The 19,607-nt window shown below is 36.4% G+C and overlaps 1 protein-coding gene across 1 annotated transcript in view; it reads left to right on the top strand.

The window, feature by feature from the left end:
- KCNN2 (potassium calcium-activated channel subfamily N member 2) overlaps positions 1-15,531 on the top strand; it is a 57,119-nt gene extending 41,588 nt beyond the window's left edge. Inside the window, exons 5-9 of the mRNA XM_005144930.4 lie at positions 956-1,097; positions 5,675-5,785; positions 8,194-8,321; positions 12,954-13,023; positions 14,891-15,531. Coding sequence (XP_005144987.3) covers positions 956-1,097; positions 5,675-5,785; positions 8,194-8,321; positions 12,954-13,023; positions 14,891-15,178 — 739 coding nt within the window. The 3' untranslated portion in view covers positions 15,179-15,531. The remainder of the gene's footprint in view (positions 1-955; positions 1,098-5,674; positions 5,786-8,193; positions 8,322-12,953; positions 13,024-14,890) is intronic.
- The last annotated feature ends 4,076 nt before the right edge of the window (positions 15,532-19,607 follow it).

Genomic DNA, 19,607 nt, shown 5'->3' with positions numbered 1-19,607 from the left:
TGAGGCTCCAGTGGCTAACACAGATAGTCTCTGTTGCAGAGCTATTCTGGGGAGCAAAATTCCACCTGCTTTAGGCATAATAATAAGGCCTAATACCTAATAAGGCATTCTTCCCTGCACAGAATGAGTCTTGAGAACAGGTTTAAGACTAAAATGTGTCCGTATGGCTTCCCTGTTAATTAAGTATATAAATTATGTGAAGATTAGATTATTTGTCTGAAGTTCTTTTCTTTGAAGGAGAAAATTAATATATTCCACTAGAATATTAAAAATAAGACAACAAATGGCACATCAGGAAATTAGACCTAATAGCTGTCACTACAAAAAGAAGGTTTTGCTGTACAAAGATCTGTATAAAGAGTCTGCTGGTAAGGATCTTTTGTTGATGAAAAATACAATGCCATACTTTTCTATTTATCTTGGACACATAGAAGGAGAGGGCAGATCTTAGGTTGTCTAAGTAAGCATCTACAGGATAGTTCCTGATCAGATTTCTGGTTATAGACTTGCATTTGAGCCAAAGAGATGGAGATATGCTCTGCTGTCTGCTTGCTCACACATCCTTTTTGACTTTCATATTTGCCTCAGACTGCAGCAAGTGTAGTAGACCAGTGTCTTACGCTGCTGCAGAGGATTAGCAGGATTTACACCCCTGATGAAGAGATTTTATTAAATTATGAGGTTTCTGCTATTCTAATAACAACAACATTTTAATAATAATAAATATACTAAATTATAAACCATCTGAGTAGCTCTCCTACTGGTGCTGTGGTACCTTCTGTTTCTTTATTGCTGATATAATTTTATTTCATTTTTATTTATTTCCTTATAGCTGCTCTCAAAAAGGTAATAACAGGAATGGTTGTATGACCAGTTAATATGATTTCTTTCTGCCAGAAAAAAAAGTTTAATAAAAGTTTTCACAATAACAAAACCGTTTTCTTTTTCTTTTCAGATACCATGATCAACAGGATGTTACTAGCAACTTTCTTGGAGCAATGTGGTTGATTTCAATAACTTTCTTATCCATTGGATATGGTGACATGGTACCTAATACATACTGTGGGAAAGGAGTCTGTTTACTCACTGGAATAATGGTGAGTGTTTCTGAATTTATTCACTAGATATGAGATTAAGTTTGCTGCAATTAATTGCAAAATTTATGGTAGTCATAAAGAAATATTTATTTGCTGGCTTGTAGACTATATATACTTGCACCATTGCCATGGTCTTTCATTCCTGGTAAGAATAGAGAGTTTTCTTTAGGTAAAGTATGTCTGGAAAGTGGACCTTTTCACTCCCTCAGTGGATCCCAGAGGAAGTGAGCAAGAAATAAGGGAAATGCCTTCTTTCAGTTACAGGCGAGTATAGCCACATTTTTGTGTCAATTGCAGCACTAAAGACCACACTTCATTTCCAGTCCAGTACACCAAAACTGCCAGGGGATTTTCAGCTGAGACACTGACATGGAGTGTTGTTTTCTTTCACATCAATAGCACTCTCCAGGCATATATATGACCTCCAGGCAGCTGCAGAAATTCATTGCTGCCTTGTAAAGTTATTTTGGTACCTTAGCAAAGAAGGAACCAAGGGGAAATGCCAGAGGCATTTACTTAGAGTACTGTGTTTCTCTACTGACCAAATACTGTTTTCAGTGTAGCTTATCAAACAGTGCTAACTATTCTTTACCTTAGATAACCCTTCAGATGAAAAGTTGCAAGCACCTCTTTTTTGGTTATCACTAAAACTTGGCTTTTACCAGAAAGTTAGATGTAAATACTAGACTTTATAGGAGTCTGAAGCTGCAGTTTTGCAATCACTGTGTATTGCACCAGTGTGAACCCTCAGTCCTGGCACTTGTGAACAGTACAAAAGTCATAGTCTTGATTTAAACTCCATAGACTCACCCTCATTACATGCTTTGGGCAACATCTGCTTTTTCCCTCAAGCTGTCATGGCTTTGTCTATTTGGGTTTACCATAATGTAAAATTCTATGTGGTAGTTTTTAAATTAGTCAGCTTTGGTCTGGTGGTTCTGATGATAGCAGCAGAAAGCTCAGACAGGGCTGCATCAGTGAAGAGGACAAGGGACTGTGATTAGACTGCTGAAGGCATCTCAGCTGGTATATTATGCAGTAAGTACATTGATACGTTACATCAGCAAACCGCATCAGGATCTGAAGGAGAAAAAAAAAAGGCAAAATCAGGTCTCCTGCTACGATGTGTACTGTGTAATTGGTTAATACAGACCTACCTTCATTATTTATTGTTATTTACGTTCATATAGTGCTTCAGACTCTTAACATCTGATTCTGTTGATGCCAGTACTGTGTAAAGGTAGTACCAACATGTAGTCCAAGTTCCTGAACAGTTTACCATCCCCATATAGCAAAGAGAGTGGGGAACAAGGAGGTATTATGCAGGATCAAAACAAACGCTCTTGGCATACCAGCCTCTTAAGTATCTTCACTTGTTTTGCTAGGCTTTGCTGTCCTAAAAAGAAGGGAAGGAATTTGAAAGAAAACTATACACTAGCTTTGTACATGTTTCCAGGAAGCTTTTCCTAAGTCAAGAGACAATGCAAAAGATTTTTTTTCAAGGGGTTTACTGGGGTCATGAGAAGGAAGAGCCAGGAGTTACAAAATATTGCAACTGAGGGCAAATGTTCTATATGTGATGCCCTAGAGAAAGGAATAATGGAATCAACTATGGTTGTAGCAGACGCATTATAGATTAGAAGTTTAAATGTTGCAATAAAATTCTAGCTGTGGTGCAAACTCCACTGGAGACAATAGTAGCCATGGAGACATTATGAATATATGAAAGTACAAATGGCACAAAACTATTTTAGATCACCTTTTTGGCTGAGATGGCATAGTAGTTATCCAGTTACTCATTCTTAAACGGACTGTTCAGTGAGGTGGAAGTTGGTGGCTTTCAGATATATGTATCTAGCTGAAACTGCGATAGATTGATGAGGGAATGTTATGAGTATTCTTCCATTCTCTTTTCACTCAAATTTTGACACACTGGAAGTCCTAAGTGCCCTTAAACTCAGTGTGCTTACCAAATCAAAGTACACTACAATCTCTTTAATGCAAGAGGTGGACAGAAGGCTGACTAAAGATAGCAGATTCCAAGTAGAAATAATTACTGCCTTGTTACTTGAAAATATATATCTGCCTTTTTAATTTTTTTTATATTATGTATAATTCCCCTGAAAGTTAAGCAAGAGCTTGAAGCAGTGGTTTAGTATACTCATAACAGGAAAAATAGAATTATGCTGGAAATTATTAAGTACAGTAATCAAATATAAGACTTTTTTGAATTTTGTTCTCAAAATAGCCCTCCTTGCGGTTGAAATTAATGCCATAGTTCTTTTGCTGAGCCTAAGTAATTTTAATTAAAAATAGATGCTTCATTATAGTATTGATAAAAGAAAAAAACTGGAGCACATGAGCATAAATTAATTTAATTCATGCCACTGATTTTCATCTGAATCAGGATATTCCAAAACATGGGAAGTTTTATGCTTGTGGTTCTGCCATTTTAAGTAACTATATTGCTTCTACTTCATTTCTGCAGTTTGGAATAATAATAAAAGATCTTCAGCACTTCCCTTCTGTCATTTTTCACAGAAAGGAGACTAAAGGAGAGCTGTGTATTTCTGTGAAGGTAGGGCATACAGTAGAGCATCTCCTGACTTCTCAGAGGGCTTGATGGATTTCTGAAGTGCTCAGCCTTAAATCGTATTGTCCATCTTCTGCCTTTTTAACTCTTAATGATCTGGAGAAGCCAAGGAACTTACAGATCCATTTTGACTCACCTCATGGGGGGAGCAAAACTTAAAGTAGATGTCCACGAACAGAACAGAAACTGGAAAGCTTGGTACTGAGGACTGAATGGAAGAAGGAAATGCAGCAAAATAACAAGTGACTCATTCAAAGGAATGTTGAGAGCTCCTTGGGGATAGAAGCTTTGCTAGGTGAGAATTAATTGCAGAGAATTAGGTGTTTGTGAGGGAGCAGATGGATTTATTGGAACAATATACCAGGGAATGAAGAAATAATTGCTCAGAGTCTTTTAAAAAATTTATTGTGTGCCTCAGTAAGTAAGCAAAGAAAGCAGATTTTTTTTTCTCTTGAGGACACTATGTGAATAAGGGTTTCCAATGAGTTAATTTATTTTGCAGTCTCTATGTGTTTATTACCTGAATTTTATTGTGAAAGCTGGTTTCAGATATTTCATCTGGATTTTCTGGAGAGAGTAAGGCACTCATAGAGGTGGAAAATGGAGAAATAGAATCATAGAATCATAGAAGAGTTAGGATTGGAAAGGACCTCAAGATCATCTAGTCCCAGCCCCCCTGCCATGGGCAGGGACACCTCACACTAAACCATATCACCCAAGGCTTCATCCCCATATCACCCAAGGCTTCATCCAACCTGGTCTTGAACACCACCAGGGATGGAGCATTCACAGCCTCCCTGGGCAACCCATTCCAGTACCTCACCACCCTAACAGTAAAGAATTTCTTCCTTATATCCATTCTAAACCACTGCTGTTTAAGTTTCAACCCGTTACCCCTTGTCCTATCACTACAGTCCCTAATGAATAGAGAAAGAATGGAAGAAAGCTCTGAGAATGAAAATGTGGTAAGCTTCGGTGTACAACAAGAGATTGCTTTATACTGGACAGTAACTGATACAGGTGCAATAATAACTAGATTGGGGTGAAACTGCAAGTTAAACACAGCCCGGCATATTTCGTCTTCTTTTCGTACTTTTTAAAAAATAACTTGTAAAGAGTTGTTAAAAACAAAACAGAAAATAAAACTAAGGCAGCAGAATTTATTCATAGTGTAAAGTAAATAACACCTTTAGATGTCTATAATGTTGCTTCTCATTACCTTCTTCATTTTGGCATCCTTTGCTTTCCTCCCTGAAAAAAAAAAAACAACCACATTTAAATTTGTGATGGTGATAAAAGTGCTGTCATTTCAAAGGGACAGGTACGTAATGGCTTTGGCTCTTCTTGCATACATATACACAACACAAATTAGAAAATTAATTGACACTTTCCCCATCCAAGTTTCGAAGAAATGGTCTTGTGTATGTGTGCTATTTTATATTGTAATAAGCAGCAATGCTGTAAGAAAAGATCATTGAAGGACTCGGAGAACAACAAGGAAATATACTGAGTAAATACTAAATTTATGATTATTTTTACACCCTCAGAAAATGCTAAAAAGCTTTTTTTTTGTATGCTCAATACTAATCTAATTTTATTGCTTCTTTTACAATTGCTGTAACCTTTAGACAATTGTTAAAAACAGGGAGTTTATTTACTAACTGGTCTGGAGTTCAAAAGTGTTTTTATCTCCTGCTTTGTTTATGGACTACAAATGGGATGTGTTCAGATTTCCAGCCCCTGCAGGAAGAAAAACTGAACTTTTAAATGATGCTGCTCACGACTATTTTGATGCCTTGACAGACCAGCTGGTAATTACAGACTTTACCTATTACTCTGAACTGAAATAGCTTTAGCATGTTCACTGTATTTACCAGGGATGAACCACCTGGTGCCATACTTCTACAGCAAAAAAAGAAACTGAAACTAAAAACTGTGCAAAATGAAATAGTAACATCATGGGGGTTTGTTTTATTATTTTCAGGGTGCTGGGTGTACTGCACTGGTGGTAGCTGTGGTGGCAAGAAAGTTAGAACTTACCAAAGCAGAAAAACATGTGCATAATTTCATGATGGACACCCAACTAACTAAAAGAGTAAGTCACAATTTATATTCACAACTGAAAAGGATATGTGTGTTAATTTATTTCTGCATTTGTTTTAAATAGTCTCCTGCTCCATTATACTGAAATTTTTCAAGGGTGTGATTTTGCAAGGAGAAGGAATTGAATGCCTAAAGATTTTTTCAAAATTGAGGGAAACTGTGAGATACTGAAAATTTGAATGTGCTCCATAGAATATATTCTCTTGCAGCTGCAATATAATTGATATAACCAACAGCTAAATGCTGTAAAACTAAAGACTTATGTTAAGCTAAAAAAACTTCATGCCACATACGAGAAAAATATGCAATTTTTTTCTAGCAAAAAAAAGTGAAATGACTGATACAGGAATTACAAGCTATGAAGGGTGTTCTTAAGAAAAAGACATATTCATAGACTGTGAGTGAGACAGTCTTTCCAATTGCCTTTTGCACTCAACACAGGGTTCACTTAGCAGCACATAATTATTGAAGTGCCTTGAACAACACTTGTGGTTATTATTATTACAAGGGAATATTTTTAAATATACTCTAGAAATTATTAAATTCATAAAAAATATTGTAAATTTTTTCTTTTGAAATGTAACTTCACGTATTTGAATATAAATGAAATACAGTAACATTTGGGAAATGAAAGAATGTGGCAAATAGGCAATAAAAGTCCTATATTGAAATAAAACAGGTCACTGTTGAGGTTACAAAAAAATTAGTGGGATCTACACAGTCCTCTCAACTTATTTGATCTTCATTGTTGAGAAGAGCCAATGTGGAAAGGAGGGTCCTTACAACAGAACTGAGCAGAACGTCTCTCTGCTGATGGGTGAAGAGAGGTGTTGATGCCTGAGCAGGAAACTGTCTCTGTTCCAGCTGGGAAGGAGGTTGGCTGCCTAGCACAGGACCGTGCATCAGTGCAGTGCTATGCTGCTGCAGGTCCTCTGCTGCAGAGGGCTGTGTCATGTCTCCACATGCTGTTTTCAGGTTATGCTGGCAGGCTGCTCTGGTTGTGTTGGTTCCCTCATTTCTGTGCCTATCAGCACTGACAGCTTGTACCTCCTCTAAGCAGTCACGTCAGGAAAAGTCTATGGATGAGTGGGATGACAGTTCTTATGTAGGTACAAAGGTGTTTGACTTTAGTCCTCTATCTGAGCGTGTTGGTTTGCACTCATGTTACAGTTAGTTAAGGCCTTGTTGATACTAAACCACAAACAACCTGCTCATTCCTAACATGGGCACTTTTCTAGGGTAATCTGACAGCTGAGTTCAAACTGTCTTTCAGGGAAAAAAAGGGTTTTGTAAAGATTGACCAGATTTTGAGTCTGGTGTTCATTTGTGCCTTTTAAGATTTATTTTATTCAGCTATTCTTCACATGAATCTAAATATCGGTCTAATACTGTATCCAAGTGGTGCTTGGGTGGCTTCAAACTCCTGAAACTCAGAGAACATGAATAACAAACCTAGGGAACAAATCTGAGATGCACATCAGGTCACAAATTGATTGTGCTTTTACCAAAGGAAGACAAAGGTTCTCCAACACTTCTCCAGGGACAAGGTGGGAATCTTGCTCAGGAGAGCTTCTGCATGTCATTCTTGTGATGGCTTTCATTCAACATTGACTTAGCTCTGATGCTGCAGTGACTGGCATGATATAAAGTTGAAGGGAGAGAAAATACAGACTAATAATAATGACAGTTTTCCTTTGCAAGTAACTAGCTGTTCTGTCTTTAATCAACATTGCATTGAAGTTCTGTGGTGTTCTTAAGCATTCTGGAAAATTTTGGAGGGCCTGAAGAACTGTAGGTACTCTTTTACATTTAACATCCTATGGAAAGCTTCATTAAAAAAAATATCAAAGGACTTATGAAACAGAACACTGGCCATATTAATTCACAAGATCTTTTAAATCTCCTGGGAAAACAGTAAAAAAGAAACAAGAACAAAAATATCTATAAAAAAATGGAAAAAAGTGTGTTCAAACTGCTCTGGATATTTTAAAAGACTGTTAAATTTCTAAGAGATTGAAGAGGTACTAACCATAAATAAGAAAGTGAGAAATTTTATGATGCTATTAAGCACATTTTAATTTCTTTACCATATAGATAAAGCATTAGTATTTCCTTACTGTAATTTGTATTGCCAAAACCAGCAAACAGTGCTCCATCTTTAAGAGGGACAAATTATTCCTCAATGTAAAGAGAGCTGGTCCCAAGTTTGTAAGTAACTTGGAAATTGCTCAGCAGTCCCCTTGGTCCAGTTATGCTTTCTGCAGGTGTTGCACTTCCTGTGTATCCACTTCCCACAGTTAGGCAGGGGCTTAAGTGCTTTAGAAGCAGTTTATTCCAGAAAAGAGGAAACATGACACAATGCTACTTTTGACAGCCTGGTGTTTTTCTTTTATCAAACAGGTGAAAAATGCAGCAGCCAATGTACTCAGGGAAACATGGTTAATTTATAAAAACACAAAGCTGGTTAAAAAGATAGACCATGCAAAAGTAAGGAAACATCAACGCAAATTCTTGCAAGCTATTCATCAGTAAGTACTATTTTGCTTTGGCTTTTCTCTCCAGGTTTCTCTTAGTTTCTCTTTTCCTCATAGTCACTCTCAGTCTCCGTGTCCCATCCTGCTCCCTTCTGCCCTCCTTTTTCTCCCCGCCTTTATACTTGAAATTGCTCTTGAGGTTGTTTTTTCACTCAAGTAAACAATTACAAGGTTTTGCTATGTTACCTGTTTACAGGTAATTTTTAGAGTATGCTGGTTGTATGCTGGTTGTGTATGTGCACAGTAAAGAGAACTTGTTTGTGTTGTTTTAGAAGTTTCCTATGCTTCTTGAATTATCTAAGACTTTGCCTTTTGCTGCTGAGATGATCCTTTGCTGTTGCACATTTGCTTACAGGTAGTAAGATACAAGCTACAACAGACAGAAGAAAATGAAAAAAGTTTCATTAGTAGTAGATGTTTTAATAATTAATAATCAGAATGATGTGACAGAAGAGAGCCTAAGAGTAGGTATGTTGTTTTTAATGAAAAGAATATTCATCAAGTATTGTTGGATATACCCAACAGTTGCTTCTCTCCATCATATATTCTCAGTGCCTAAAATCAAATGTTGGTATGTCAGCTCTGACCCCTGACATGGGGAAAATGGGAGTACATGCCAACAGTCATTATGTTAACACCTTTGAGCACCTCTGGCAAGATCCAGATGAGTTCTTCCCCTCTATTGAAATCTTCCAGGGTTGAAAACCTGAGAATTGTAACCAGTTGGATGATTAAGCTGAATTACGGTATTGAGATTTTATAAGTATTCATCTAAAATAAGTAATACGTATCTGACATGAAGCACATCAAAACCAGCTGAATTGTACAATGATTTAGTTACTTTTCCTTGGACTACCTGGGAGAAAAAAAAAAGGGACTTTTGTCCCCAGGAACCATAGATACTTTTTGAGGAATGGTCAAGACCCATGCCTCAATTTGTCTACTCTATTCAATGTCCCCATCCAGCCTGAGGCAGCCATTTGTACAACCTATGCAAACAGTTCCCATGAGACATAGGGGAGATGTAGATAAATTCAGTAAGTTTAATTTCAAGCTGACATTTTGATAACTTTTCAGTGTGGGTCTGTGTCTGAGCCATCCTGTGAGGAGATACAAGGAAAGCATCCATCATGAAAAGAACACCTTTATGTCATTTTGCAGGAAAAACAGGAAGGAAAGGCCAGATTACCATATTTCCTGTTAATAAATTTAGGCTAACAGTATCTCCATTTCATAGCAAAGTTTTAAAATAATAGGTTGCTAAGCTCAAGATGTGAAGTATCCTATAAACCTTGATTAGTGTATTATATTTCGCAAACTTACAGGATTAAATGTTACTATGCTATTGCAGAAATACTTGAAGGAATAAAAAGATGACAAAAGTCAAGGCATTTTTGTGTGGATATAAAAAAGTATATTTTCCCAGTTTGGTTATCCTTCTTAGTTTAAAGGGTTGGGAGGCAGAGAAGAGCAGCAGGGGTTCTGGAATAGAGGATGGCATGCCCTGTGCATCCTTTGCTGGACTTTAATCCTTGATTGCAAAGGTTTTTCTTTATATTTTAACTTAGCTATTTATTTTGTGTGTGTGTGTGTATGTCTGTGTGTATGCATGTTCAGAGAAGAGTATGCATATTCAGAGAAGAATCTAAAAAGCACAGCAGGCTCTATCTGCAACATTGTATATCGTTCAAGCCCAGAAGAGCTTCACAGGATGTAAAGTGTTGTTCTGCATCTGCCTTAAAAATTCATTAATCAGGTGGGGTGAAGAAGGTGACAGCAGCAATTTTTTTTTAGCTGTGCCAGCCAAACTTTGAACAGCTGTTTTAATAATAAATTTCCCTTTATCCTTTAGTTCTATGCATCCCATTCTAAAAATTTTGTATTTAAACAAAAAACGAACAAAACCCAAATAACAAAATGAAACCAACCAACAAACAAAAAAAACACCCCAACCAACCAACCAAAAACAAAACCAGGATAATTTTCTAAAAATGCCGAAGAAAGTGCCATGGATTTTTGCTCTAGCACTTTTGGACTTTTCTCAAGTAGCTCATGATGTGTATGTCTCTTTTCCATCTTTCTGGATTCTTTGTTTTTTACTTGTCACCCTTCTTCACCTTCTCAACCATTTCTCTGGAGATAGAACTAAAAGGAATGAAGTTTCAGGGCCAGCTTTATACAAGAAACCAGAGCAGATCCTGGTAGCAGTATCAAACGTTCACAGCTCTAAAATTGCCCTAGAGCAATTTGCCAGCTAGTCTGGATCTTTTTTTGCTTCTCATATACTCTAAATGAGACGATGGTGAAATCATCACTCTAAATGAGAGTATCAAAAAGCACTCTGTGTATTATATGAATAGAAAAATCTACAGATGATAGTTAATGGGAAGGTTTGAAGCTGTTGCAGGTTGTAGGTTTCTTCATCATGAATGGAAGTGAGTTAGAGTCCACCTCAGGCAGTTGCTGATTGAAAGAAGTAGCAACTCCTTAGGACTCCCACCTGATGAATTGAGCTCACTGTGCTCATTTGGTTGTTTTAGTATATTTTACAGTTTGTTTTCTTTTGTTTTGTCTTTTTATTTCTACAAAATGAAAATAGAGCTCGGAAGTAAGTTGTATAAGCTGTTCCTTTCTAAATTTGCAGAGTTAACCACTGTCTGCATGCAAAAAATAGAGTCTTTATTTGTGAACTTCAGTGGTCTGATTGCTGCCATGGAAACGTGATCCAGAATCATATCTTTTGCTGTGATAAGTGAAGTTTCATATTAAGATGTTTAATATTTTTTCTTAATGAATTTAGGAACAAAATTCTGCCAGTTTTCTTTAAATCCAGCTGCTGAAGCTAAAGACTTGCCAAAGATACATTTTTTACAGTCTGTGGTAGGTAATTGGGCTGGTTATCATGAGGAATTACCATGTTTGTGTCAGCGTGTACTTGCATTGCTACAATAACAATGGATTTCTTGGTATTTTAAAATACTAATGGGCAAACAGATGAGTCAGTGAATGCTGAGAAACGCAGAAAACACTATTCTGTGAATTATTTGAGAGATGCTCACCAAAACAGTAGGGTTATCATTCTCCAGTCAAATCATTCATGCTTACCTTTGAGTAATTCTTCAGCTGTGAGACTGTAATGATATAACTGCATTCCTTGGAGACTCCTCCATATTTTTTACTTTATGATAGCTCCAGCTTATAGCCTCTGAATGTACCATTCCCACAATCTGCATTTATTTTGTGCTCTGAAGGATACCTCCATGGGAAGCAGTAAAAAGCTTCTGGAATGTCAATTTTATGTGAACAATTGATTTCTAGCTTAACAGTGTTATTTCCGTGTGTTTAAAAAGATATTTCTCTCTTCACAACGAATTTTCTCATGCAGGTTAGCTTAGATAAGAAAGAAAATGCCCTATAACTAAAGATGTGAAAAGAAACTTCCTGATTCTGGGATATCTCCAAGAAGGCTTTCTTTAAACTAGCTTTCAAAGTGACACCATCCCTGAGAAATAGGCAGATTATGCATTAGCAAACCACCTGCCACAAAATGCTGCCAAAATTATTTTCACTTGACAGCTAAGCAAATGCTTAGGTTGCTTGGCCCTTGAGGTACTAGTAGACTAATATCTTAACACACATTGTTTAAATATTTTTATGTTGTTTTTGAGAACTGCTGTTTCCTGCTTAGAACAGCCACCAGAAAACACATTGCAAGTCCAAGTGTTTCTGTGCTGGGAAATGGTGAGCAATAAATTTGTATGTAAGGAAGAAATTTCTTACTTGTGAAAATCACATCTACAAACCACTCCTCTGGAAATTAATCTGAAAAACATGAGCTTTGTTTTAGAGAACAGAAAAGAAAGGTCATGTATATGTCTTTCAAAGAATGTGCATGAATAATTATAATGCACAGAGGTAGGCAAAAAAAAGATAAAAATACATATTTTCTGCTTTTTTCATAATTTTTCAATGTTGTAGTTTAAATAATGTATTGAAAATGAATGTAGCGTGTAAGTTTAAAATGTAGTCATATTTAGATTCACAAATAGTGTGAGAAAATCCAATGTATTGGCAAGTATGTTGGTTATTTAGCTGCTGGTCAGATAGAAGTTCTGTTTAAAGTAATGAGAAACTCACTTATCACTGTATTTCCATTAGGTTCAAACACCTGCTAACCCAATCCATTTCCGACAGAACAGGGGTAATACCTGTATCTAGTCATGTAGGCATGGGAAGATTCTTGTTTGCTACAACATAAATGACAAAAACCAGTTTTCTATGTTTCTTCCTATATCTACTTGTCATGATACTGAGGCTTCAAGGAATGTTATGGCTTTCTTTCACATAGCCTGGATAAACTGTTATTTCACGTTTTGAATTCAACTTTGACTATGGCAAATGGTATTCTCAAGAACATCACATTTTCTTGCTCTTTCCTTATTTGCGGTGTTGAAGAAGCATGCTTCCCATTGTAGCAGGCACATGACCAATTCTGACTTTTCACAAAGTATGCAAGGCATTGTCCATGCAGTTATTTGCTCCTGTAAGTTTTGTGCATGCCCTTTAGAAATACTAATATGACCACTTGCACAAAAAAAAAATCTGACTTAAAATTCCTCCTTTTAGGTTAAGAAGTGTAAAAATGGAACAAAGAAAACTGAATGATCAAGCCAACACTTTGGTGGACCTCGCAAAGGTTAGTGGGCAATTTCTGTTGTTTCAGTGTTCATCCTTTCAAACTGGAGAGTCTGTAAGTGAAAATGTTATACATAATACATGCAAATGTTGTTAACAAATTTGCTTTTTGTAGAAAATGAAAATATGTGTGTATTTTGTGGTAATACCGGCTGAATGAAACTTCTTGTTTATGGCTCTGACCAAATTTTGAATGCACCTTTTTATATATATATATATTTTTTTTTTTTTTTAATTATTTTTTTTCTACATTTGAAAAGGATTTCAGTGTTGAGAAACTGATCTTGAGGGTTCCTGAAGTGACTGCAGTGGTCATGGTGAATGCTGAACTGTGAGTGAGCTGTAGTAGTGTAGTGCTGTGTAGTAGAGAGATTTCCCACCCAGTGATAGTGACTGTACTGTGAGAGACCATAGTACACAGGCTTTTACGCAGACTGGAATTAGACATTCTGGTTTTGTATTCTGCTTGTATTATGCAGTAGTGTCTTTAGACAAGTAAATTTAGGTCTGCATTTGTGTAAGTTTTTGTAATGAATAATAACTGCCAAAAAAAAGAGACTATTTGGTTGCAAACTGTGTCTACTGGTATTTCCCATTTATATAGTATAGTAACTACAGAGTTAGAGAGCTGAGGTGATAGTATTCCAGGTTTCACATTAGACCTCAGTATTTAACAGTTACTTTGATTGCAATTTGAGGCTACATTAGAGGTGTTAATGGTCCTTTCCTAAGGGCTTCTTGTACACCTCTTCATGTACCTTTCAACCCATCCTCAATTTAAAATGCATCAAAACAAAGATTAAATTATTCAGCGTTCATTCCCTTTTTGCTTTGGAGAACCACCTGACAACTTCAGTTACAAAAGTACGTTTCAGTCTAGTGCTTCTGGGAGCTGATAAGGACTTTTCAGATACTATTTAACATAGACTGTTTTGCTTTCAAGGGTTGTGCTAGTATCTTGAAATAAGGGGCAGAGAAATGGGTTATCAACACTCATCTGATGCTGAAGTGCTTTATACTTCAGGCTGAGTCATTCAACTAATTTTCATTCCCTTAGGGTGATTTATAAACTTCAACCAGTTTTTCTACTGAATTGCGTCCAGGTTTTGACTCTAGTTTAATCTGAAGTCTCAGTCTATCAGGAAGAAATTCAATAATTATTTTTAATGAGTTTCAAGTCTTTATGAAATAACAGATTTCATCAGAACAGATCACATTTTAACTGACCGCTATAACTTTTTAAATTACACCCTATATACTTGCTAAAACCAAACACTGTTTTGTAAATGGTGGATGTATTGGTGAATGTGGAAGCAGGGAAGCATGAAGTTGAAGTTTGCCTTCTTACACTACATTTCAAAAACAATCCACCCAACTCCTATTACTACTGTCAGTTCAGGAGTACCCGTTCAGTTTAAGGAGAAATCAAATAAACATTTGTGTACTGCTTAGAAGAATGAGGTTGTTGAAAATCAGAGGAAATACAGAAGAGACAAGGATGGATCACAACTTTGGAGCCTTCAGTCTCCTGGTGGCTTGCACAACTGACTGTTAACAAAGAATTTGTTTGCAAACAAATGCATGGTGCATTTCTAAGCACCTGACCTTCCAAAAAAGGCCTGGTCTTTTGCCTGATTCATTTATACCATAACAACTAAAGTGTTACTCAAAGCACATTGCATTCCTGTTCAATAAATTTAGTAGAAAGTTTATCGTGACTCACAACACTGGACATTGTTATAATATTTGTATCCTTTTTTTCTGTCTGTGAAGTGCAGAAGTATTTACAAACCCTTTTAGATTCATGTTGCTTGTTGAAGTATTTGAAAGGCTTCTCTAAACCTTTGGTTATGTCTTTCTACTTTCAGACTCAAAACATCATGTATGACATGATTTCTGACTTAAATGAAAGAAGTGAAGATTTTGAGAAGAGAATTGTTACACTGGAAACTAAACTGGAAACTTTAATTGGTAACATTCAAGCTCTCCCTGGACTGATTAGCCAGACCATCAGCCAGCAACAGAGGGATTTCCTCGAGGCTCAGATACAAAATTACGATAAGCATGTTGCCTACAGTGCTGAACGATCACGATCTTTGTCAAGAAGAAGGAGATCATCCTCTACAGCACCACCAACTTCATCAGAGAGTAGCTAGAAGATAATAAGTTAACCACAAAATAAAGACTTTTTGCCATCATATGGTCAATATTTTAGCTTTTATTGTAAAGCCCTATGGTTCTAACCAGTGTTATCTGGGTTCTGATGTCAGAATCCTGGAAACCTGAATATGCTTTAGGCCAAAATGAGTTTAAAACTCTTCTTTTTTCCCCCCTCCTCCTCTCAGATGCACAGTGAATGCACCTATTACTGCTATATTAGATTGTTCCTTCTGTAATTTCGCTAACTTTTTAATCATGCACTTCAAACAAGTTTTACTACTATAGTATATAATATAATAAAAAGGTTAATTTCTGCACATAGTTGCTTCGTTACTTGGACTTAACAATTAAAAAAAAGCTCACAATCAAAAGGCCTAATTATCAGCTTTCAAGAAGCAAAACTGAAGCCTGATAAGTATTTCTCAGTATGAAAACTAACTCTCTAAACTTTGCTTCCAGTGGAGGGGGAAAAAAATCAATATTATTCTGACAATGTCCTGTATACATATAGTCATTTTAAAAGGTCACTGATAGCTTCAATTTCTGAAGTAAAAATATAGTTTATCCTAAAAAATAAGTTATGAAGTATGCTATGGGTTTTTTAAATCATCATAGGGCTTTTGTTTAACATGCATTTGTACACACACAGATAATATATATACATTTATATACTTATGTATATAAAATTATTTATGCAATGCCCATGAGAAAGATCTTTTAAACTGGCTATTTCTAAAGGTAGTGGCATGCCAAAATGACAGATGAAGTCCTTTTCATTTATTCAGTTTTATAATTGTGCCAGGTAAGTATGCCCGGACAGAAGTATCACTTTCAAAATAGAAGGCTCACATTCATGCTGTTTGCCTCTTGAAAGTGTTAGATTGCGTCTTTCTCCACTCCATTTTTTGTGTATAATATTTCTGGAATGAATGACTGACACAATGAGTTACAGTATACACAGCTGTGTGATAGCAGCACAGTGTTTTGTATACATTACATTTGGATAGTCCCCATGGTTTCTGCTATGCAGTCAAGCTTAGCAAGACATGTCTAGCAATATTTCCAATAGCTGTTATAAAAATAACTGCTGTAGATTGGTTTTAAACAGTGGGATTTAAACAGTGGATTTAAACTTGTGGGATTTTATTTCCATGCACAAATAATAAGGTCTCCTGTTTTCTTAAGAAAAAGAAAAAAGGCATAGTGGACACATTTGTGAAAAGGTTCTGGCTGACATTTCACCTAGTTTATATTCTGGAGTAGCAAAACTAGGCAAGCTTAAATTTTCAGCATATGCAACTTGCATTCACAATTCCTAATTATAAACAGGAAATTACTTGACTTTATGACATATTTTACAGTACTTACTACTTATGAAATATACTAGTCCCATCCTCCCCCAGTTTACAGACAAGAGTGATAAGGACTTTTCAGATACTATTTGATATAGACTATTTTGCTTTCAAGGGTAATTCTAGCATGTTTGCTATACTAAGTAAAACAAGTAGGCATGGCTGACTCCCTCCAAGGAATACTACGTCTGCATAGAAGTAACTAACATGGATGTTGAATGAATGTTGATTGCTCCATGAGATATTGTGAGTTCTGGTCTGTAGCAACAGGCAGGGAAGACAGCAATGCAGAAAGTCAGGGCTGAGCCATGCTGGAGAAAAGAGAAGAGCTGTTCTCCACAGTACCCAAAATTCTCCAAACATACAATCTGAAAAACAGCAGACACTTTACGCCTATTTAAAATAAAGGATCTGCCTTTCTTGTATTAAAAGTTGTAACAGATAAATATAATCTATATCCAGAGGCATTGCTTGCTTATGAAGAGTTACCCCAACACTTTTTATATCCTTGAGAAAGATGATGACTTTGCAGTACTTTTTCCACTAGGTAAGCAGGACAGTTGCATGCCTTTGGAGTGCCTTGTTTACAGTGTGTGGTATGTTGTGAGAGGAAATAATAAGCCATATGCAGAGTGTTTGAAGTTCTGCTTTTGTTTTTATGAAGTTAATTTCCAAAGAAAAAGATGGATATTATATAGTACTAATACTGTGCTAGCCCAGTCCTAAACTACATGAGATTTTGAGTGGTCATGAGGCCACCTGCCCTACACTGCTGGCAGGATTAGAAGTAATGATTAATAATATTAGAATTTTATAGCCACATTTCAGAGTTCTTTTTCTGAAGTCTTTTCTGGGGGTTTTGTTCATTCTTCCATTGTTTGTTTTTAATTTAGAATATTTTCCCCTGTCATTGAATATGAAATGCACTTGCTGTAGCTTCAATACATTCCCTTTTGTCCTGTCAGCTTGAACAAGCTCTTTCATTGTTTACATCTTTTCTGTATTCATAAGACCTATTTTTAAACTATGTTTTTAAATAACTGTAGCTCTACATTGAAAATTCTTGCCGATCTGTCACAGTTAATGTTGAAGATGTGAAGGAGAAATGGTTGTCTTTGACTTCTTGATTTCTTTTACATGGTAGAATGGGAGCCTGAACCCACAAAATCCTTCAGCAGCTTTATGCAAGCAGGGCTGTGAGATGAGATACAGGAGAGCACAAAGCATATGGGTGTGATTTGCTTACTCCTGATACAAAAATCAGTTTAATCTTTCCTTGAGTTTTGTAATACTACAAATTCCATTACTGATTTTTTTATTTTCAAAGCTTGAGCTTTGTTCAGCATATGAGCTCACCAAAAGGAAAAAGTAGCATTATAACAGATCTCTGAAACTGCTTGTGTAGTTGAATGTAGATTTTTCTTTGAAAGATTGTTTAAAAATATCAAGGAATCTTTCTTAAAGTGTGTGCCATGTTTACCATGTTACAGTTGAAAAGCTTCATGTGCCTCTTGCTTTAGTTTTGCTTACAGGAAAATTCAGCTTTTGATTGCTATTGAGCTGCATTCCAGACATCAATTCCATTTGAGGCTTGTTGCTAATCCCTGCATTTTTAATGACACTTAGCTAAGATATCTTGCGTGAAAGGACTGAAGTCTAAGATTGCCAACAGGCTTATTCACCATGCTTAAAACTAAGTACATTGATTCAAACAGTAGTTTTTAGTTACGTTTAAGTTCCTGCAGGATTGGAATAAACAGATATTATACTTGCAAATGCTCTGCAGTTCTGCTTCCCCATAAAGATGGATCTGATACAGAAAGCTTCAATATCTAAAAGCTAAGCATCCTGTTTAGAAGCTCTAAATGCCTTCTGGAAGTCCATACCTTTCATTGTGAGCTTTTTAAAATCGTGACTCTCCCAGACTTGATCATCAGTAGAGGTCAAAGTTAGGTAGCAGGCATACTACCTCGCAGTTTGTAAGACTCTTTCCATGTCAGATCATATGTGAACATTCAAATTATATGCCACACACTAAAAGCATATCTAAGCATAAAATAATAAATGGTTTAAATATGAATGTCTAATATTCAGAATAAAATCTATTACCATGTCAGTACTACAAATGGAAATGGTCTGAAAGCTCTTTTCCCCTAACTAAAAGTTATTATCAATTTTTAGTAAGTTTCATCTATGGGAGGAGGATTTTCTAATTTGTCCGTTCTCACCATCTGCCAATTTTTTTTTTGCTCGTATTGTTTCTTTTTCTAGACTAAAGTCCTTAAAGTCCTTTTGCCCTTTTAGCCCTCCCCTCATGAAACAATATCAATTGGTAAAAAGAAGCCAGATAAAGAGGGGAAAGGGGGAAAGAACTAGCAGTGCTGTATCTCACTTTCAGAAACCTACCCCACATCAGCCTGTCTAAATGCTCAGGTAGAAATGATCACAGATTTTCTCTAACAGCACTCCTAGCTCTCTAGATAGAAGCCAGCTGTAGCACAGGAAGAGCACTGCCATAGCAGTACGGTCCTGAGGTGAAGCTTACACACATTCAGACCCAACCGTTTCTGTTTCTGGAACTTTATTAACACATAGTGAAATTCACCTGCATCTGTCAATCAGGGTTTATTGATCTCATCCTATACCTGTTATCAAAAGTGCAGAGAAGACTGAGCTGTAAAATCTGGTAGTCTTTTTTCTCCAAACCTTGTAATGAGTACCTGTGAGGATTTTGCCATCTCCATGACTGAGAGCATAAAGAAAAAGATATGCTTAGGAGGTACTTTGCAGTCAACCTCATACAGGCATGGCTCTGACCCAGCTGAGTGCCTTACCATCTGCATATCATCTCTGGTCCACAAATTTCATTCACTGTATTAGCACAGCACTGAGCAAATAGCCACCTCTAAAGAACAGCATGATGTGCAAGATTATTGCAATATACAGGAGAGTTGTGTTAATTGATGCAACTCTTGCTTAAGATTCATGGCTTAGCATAGTACCAAGCCCATTGCAGACACTTGAGTCGCTGCCATATTGCTTGCATACAGGTAGTATGGTATACGGATGGAGC

Source organism: Melopsittacus undulatus, chromosome Z, assembly GCF_012275295.1.
Source record: "Melopsittacus undulatus isolate bMelUnd1 chromosome Z, bMelUnd1.mat.Z, whole genome shotgun sequence".
Taxonomy (NCBI): domain Eukaryota; kingdom Metazoa; phylum Chordata; class Aves; order Psittaciformes; family Psittaculidae; genus Melopsittacus; species Melopsittacus undulatus.
This window is presented reverse-complemented; position numbering and strand designations above follow the sequence as displayed.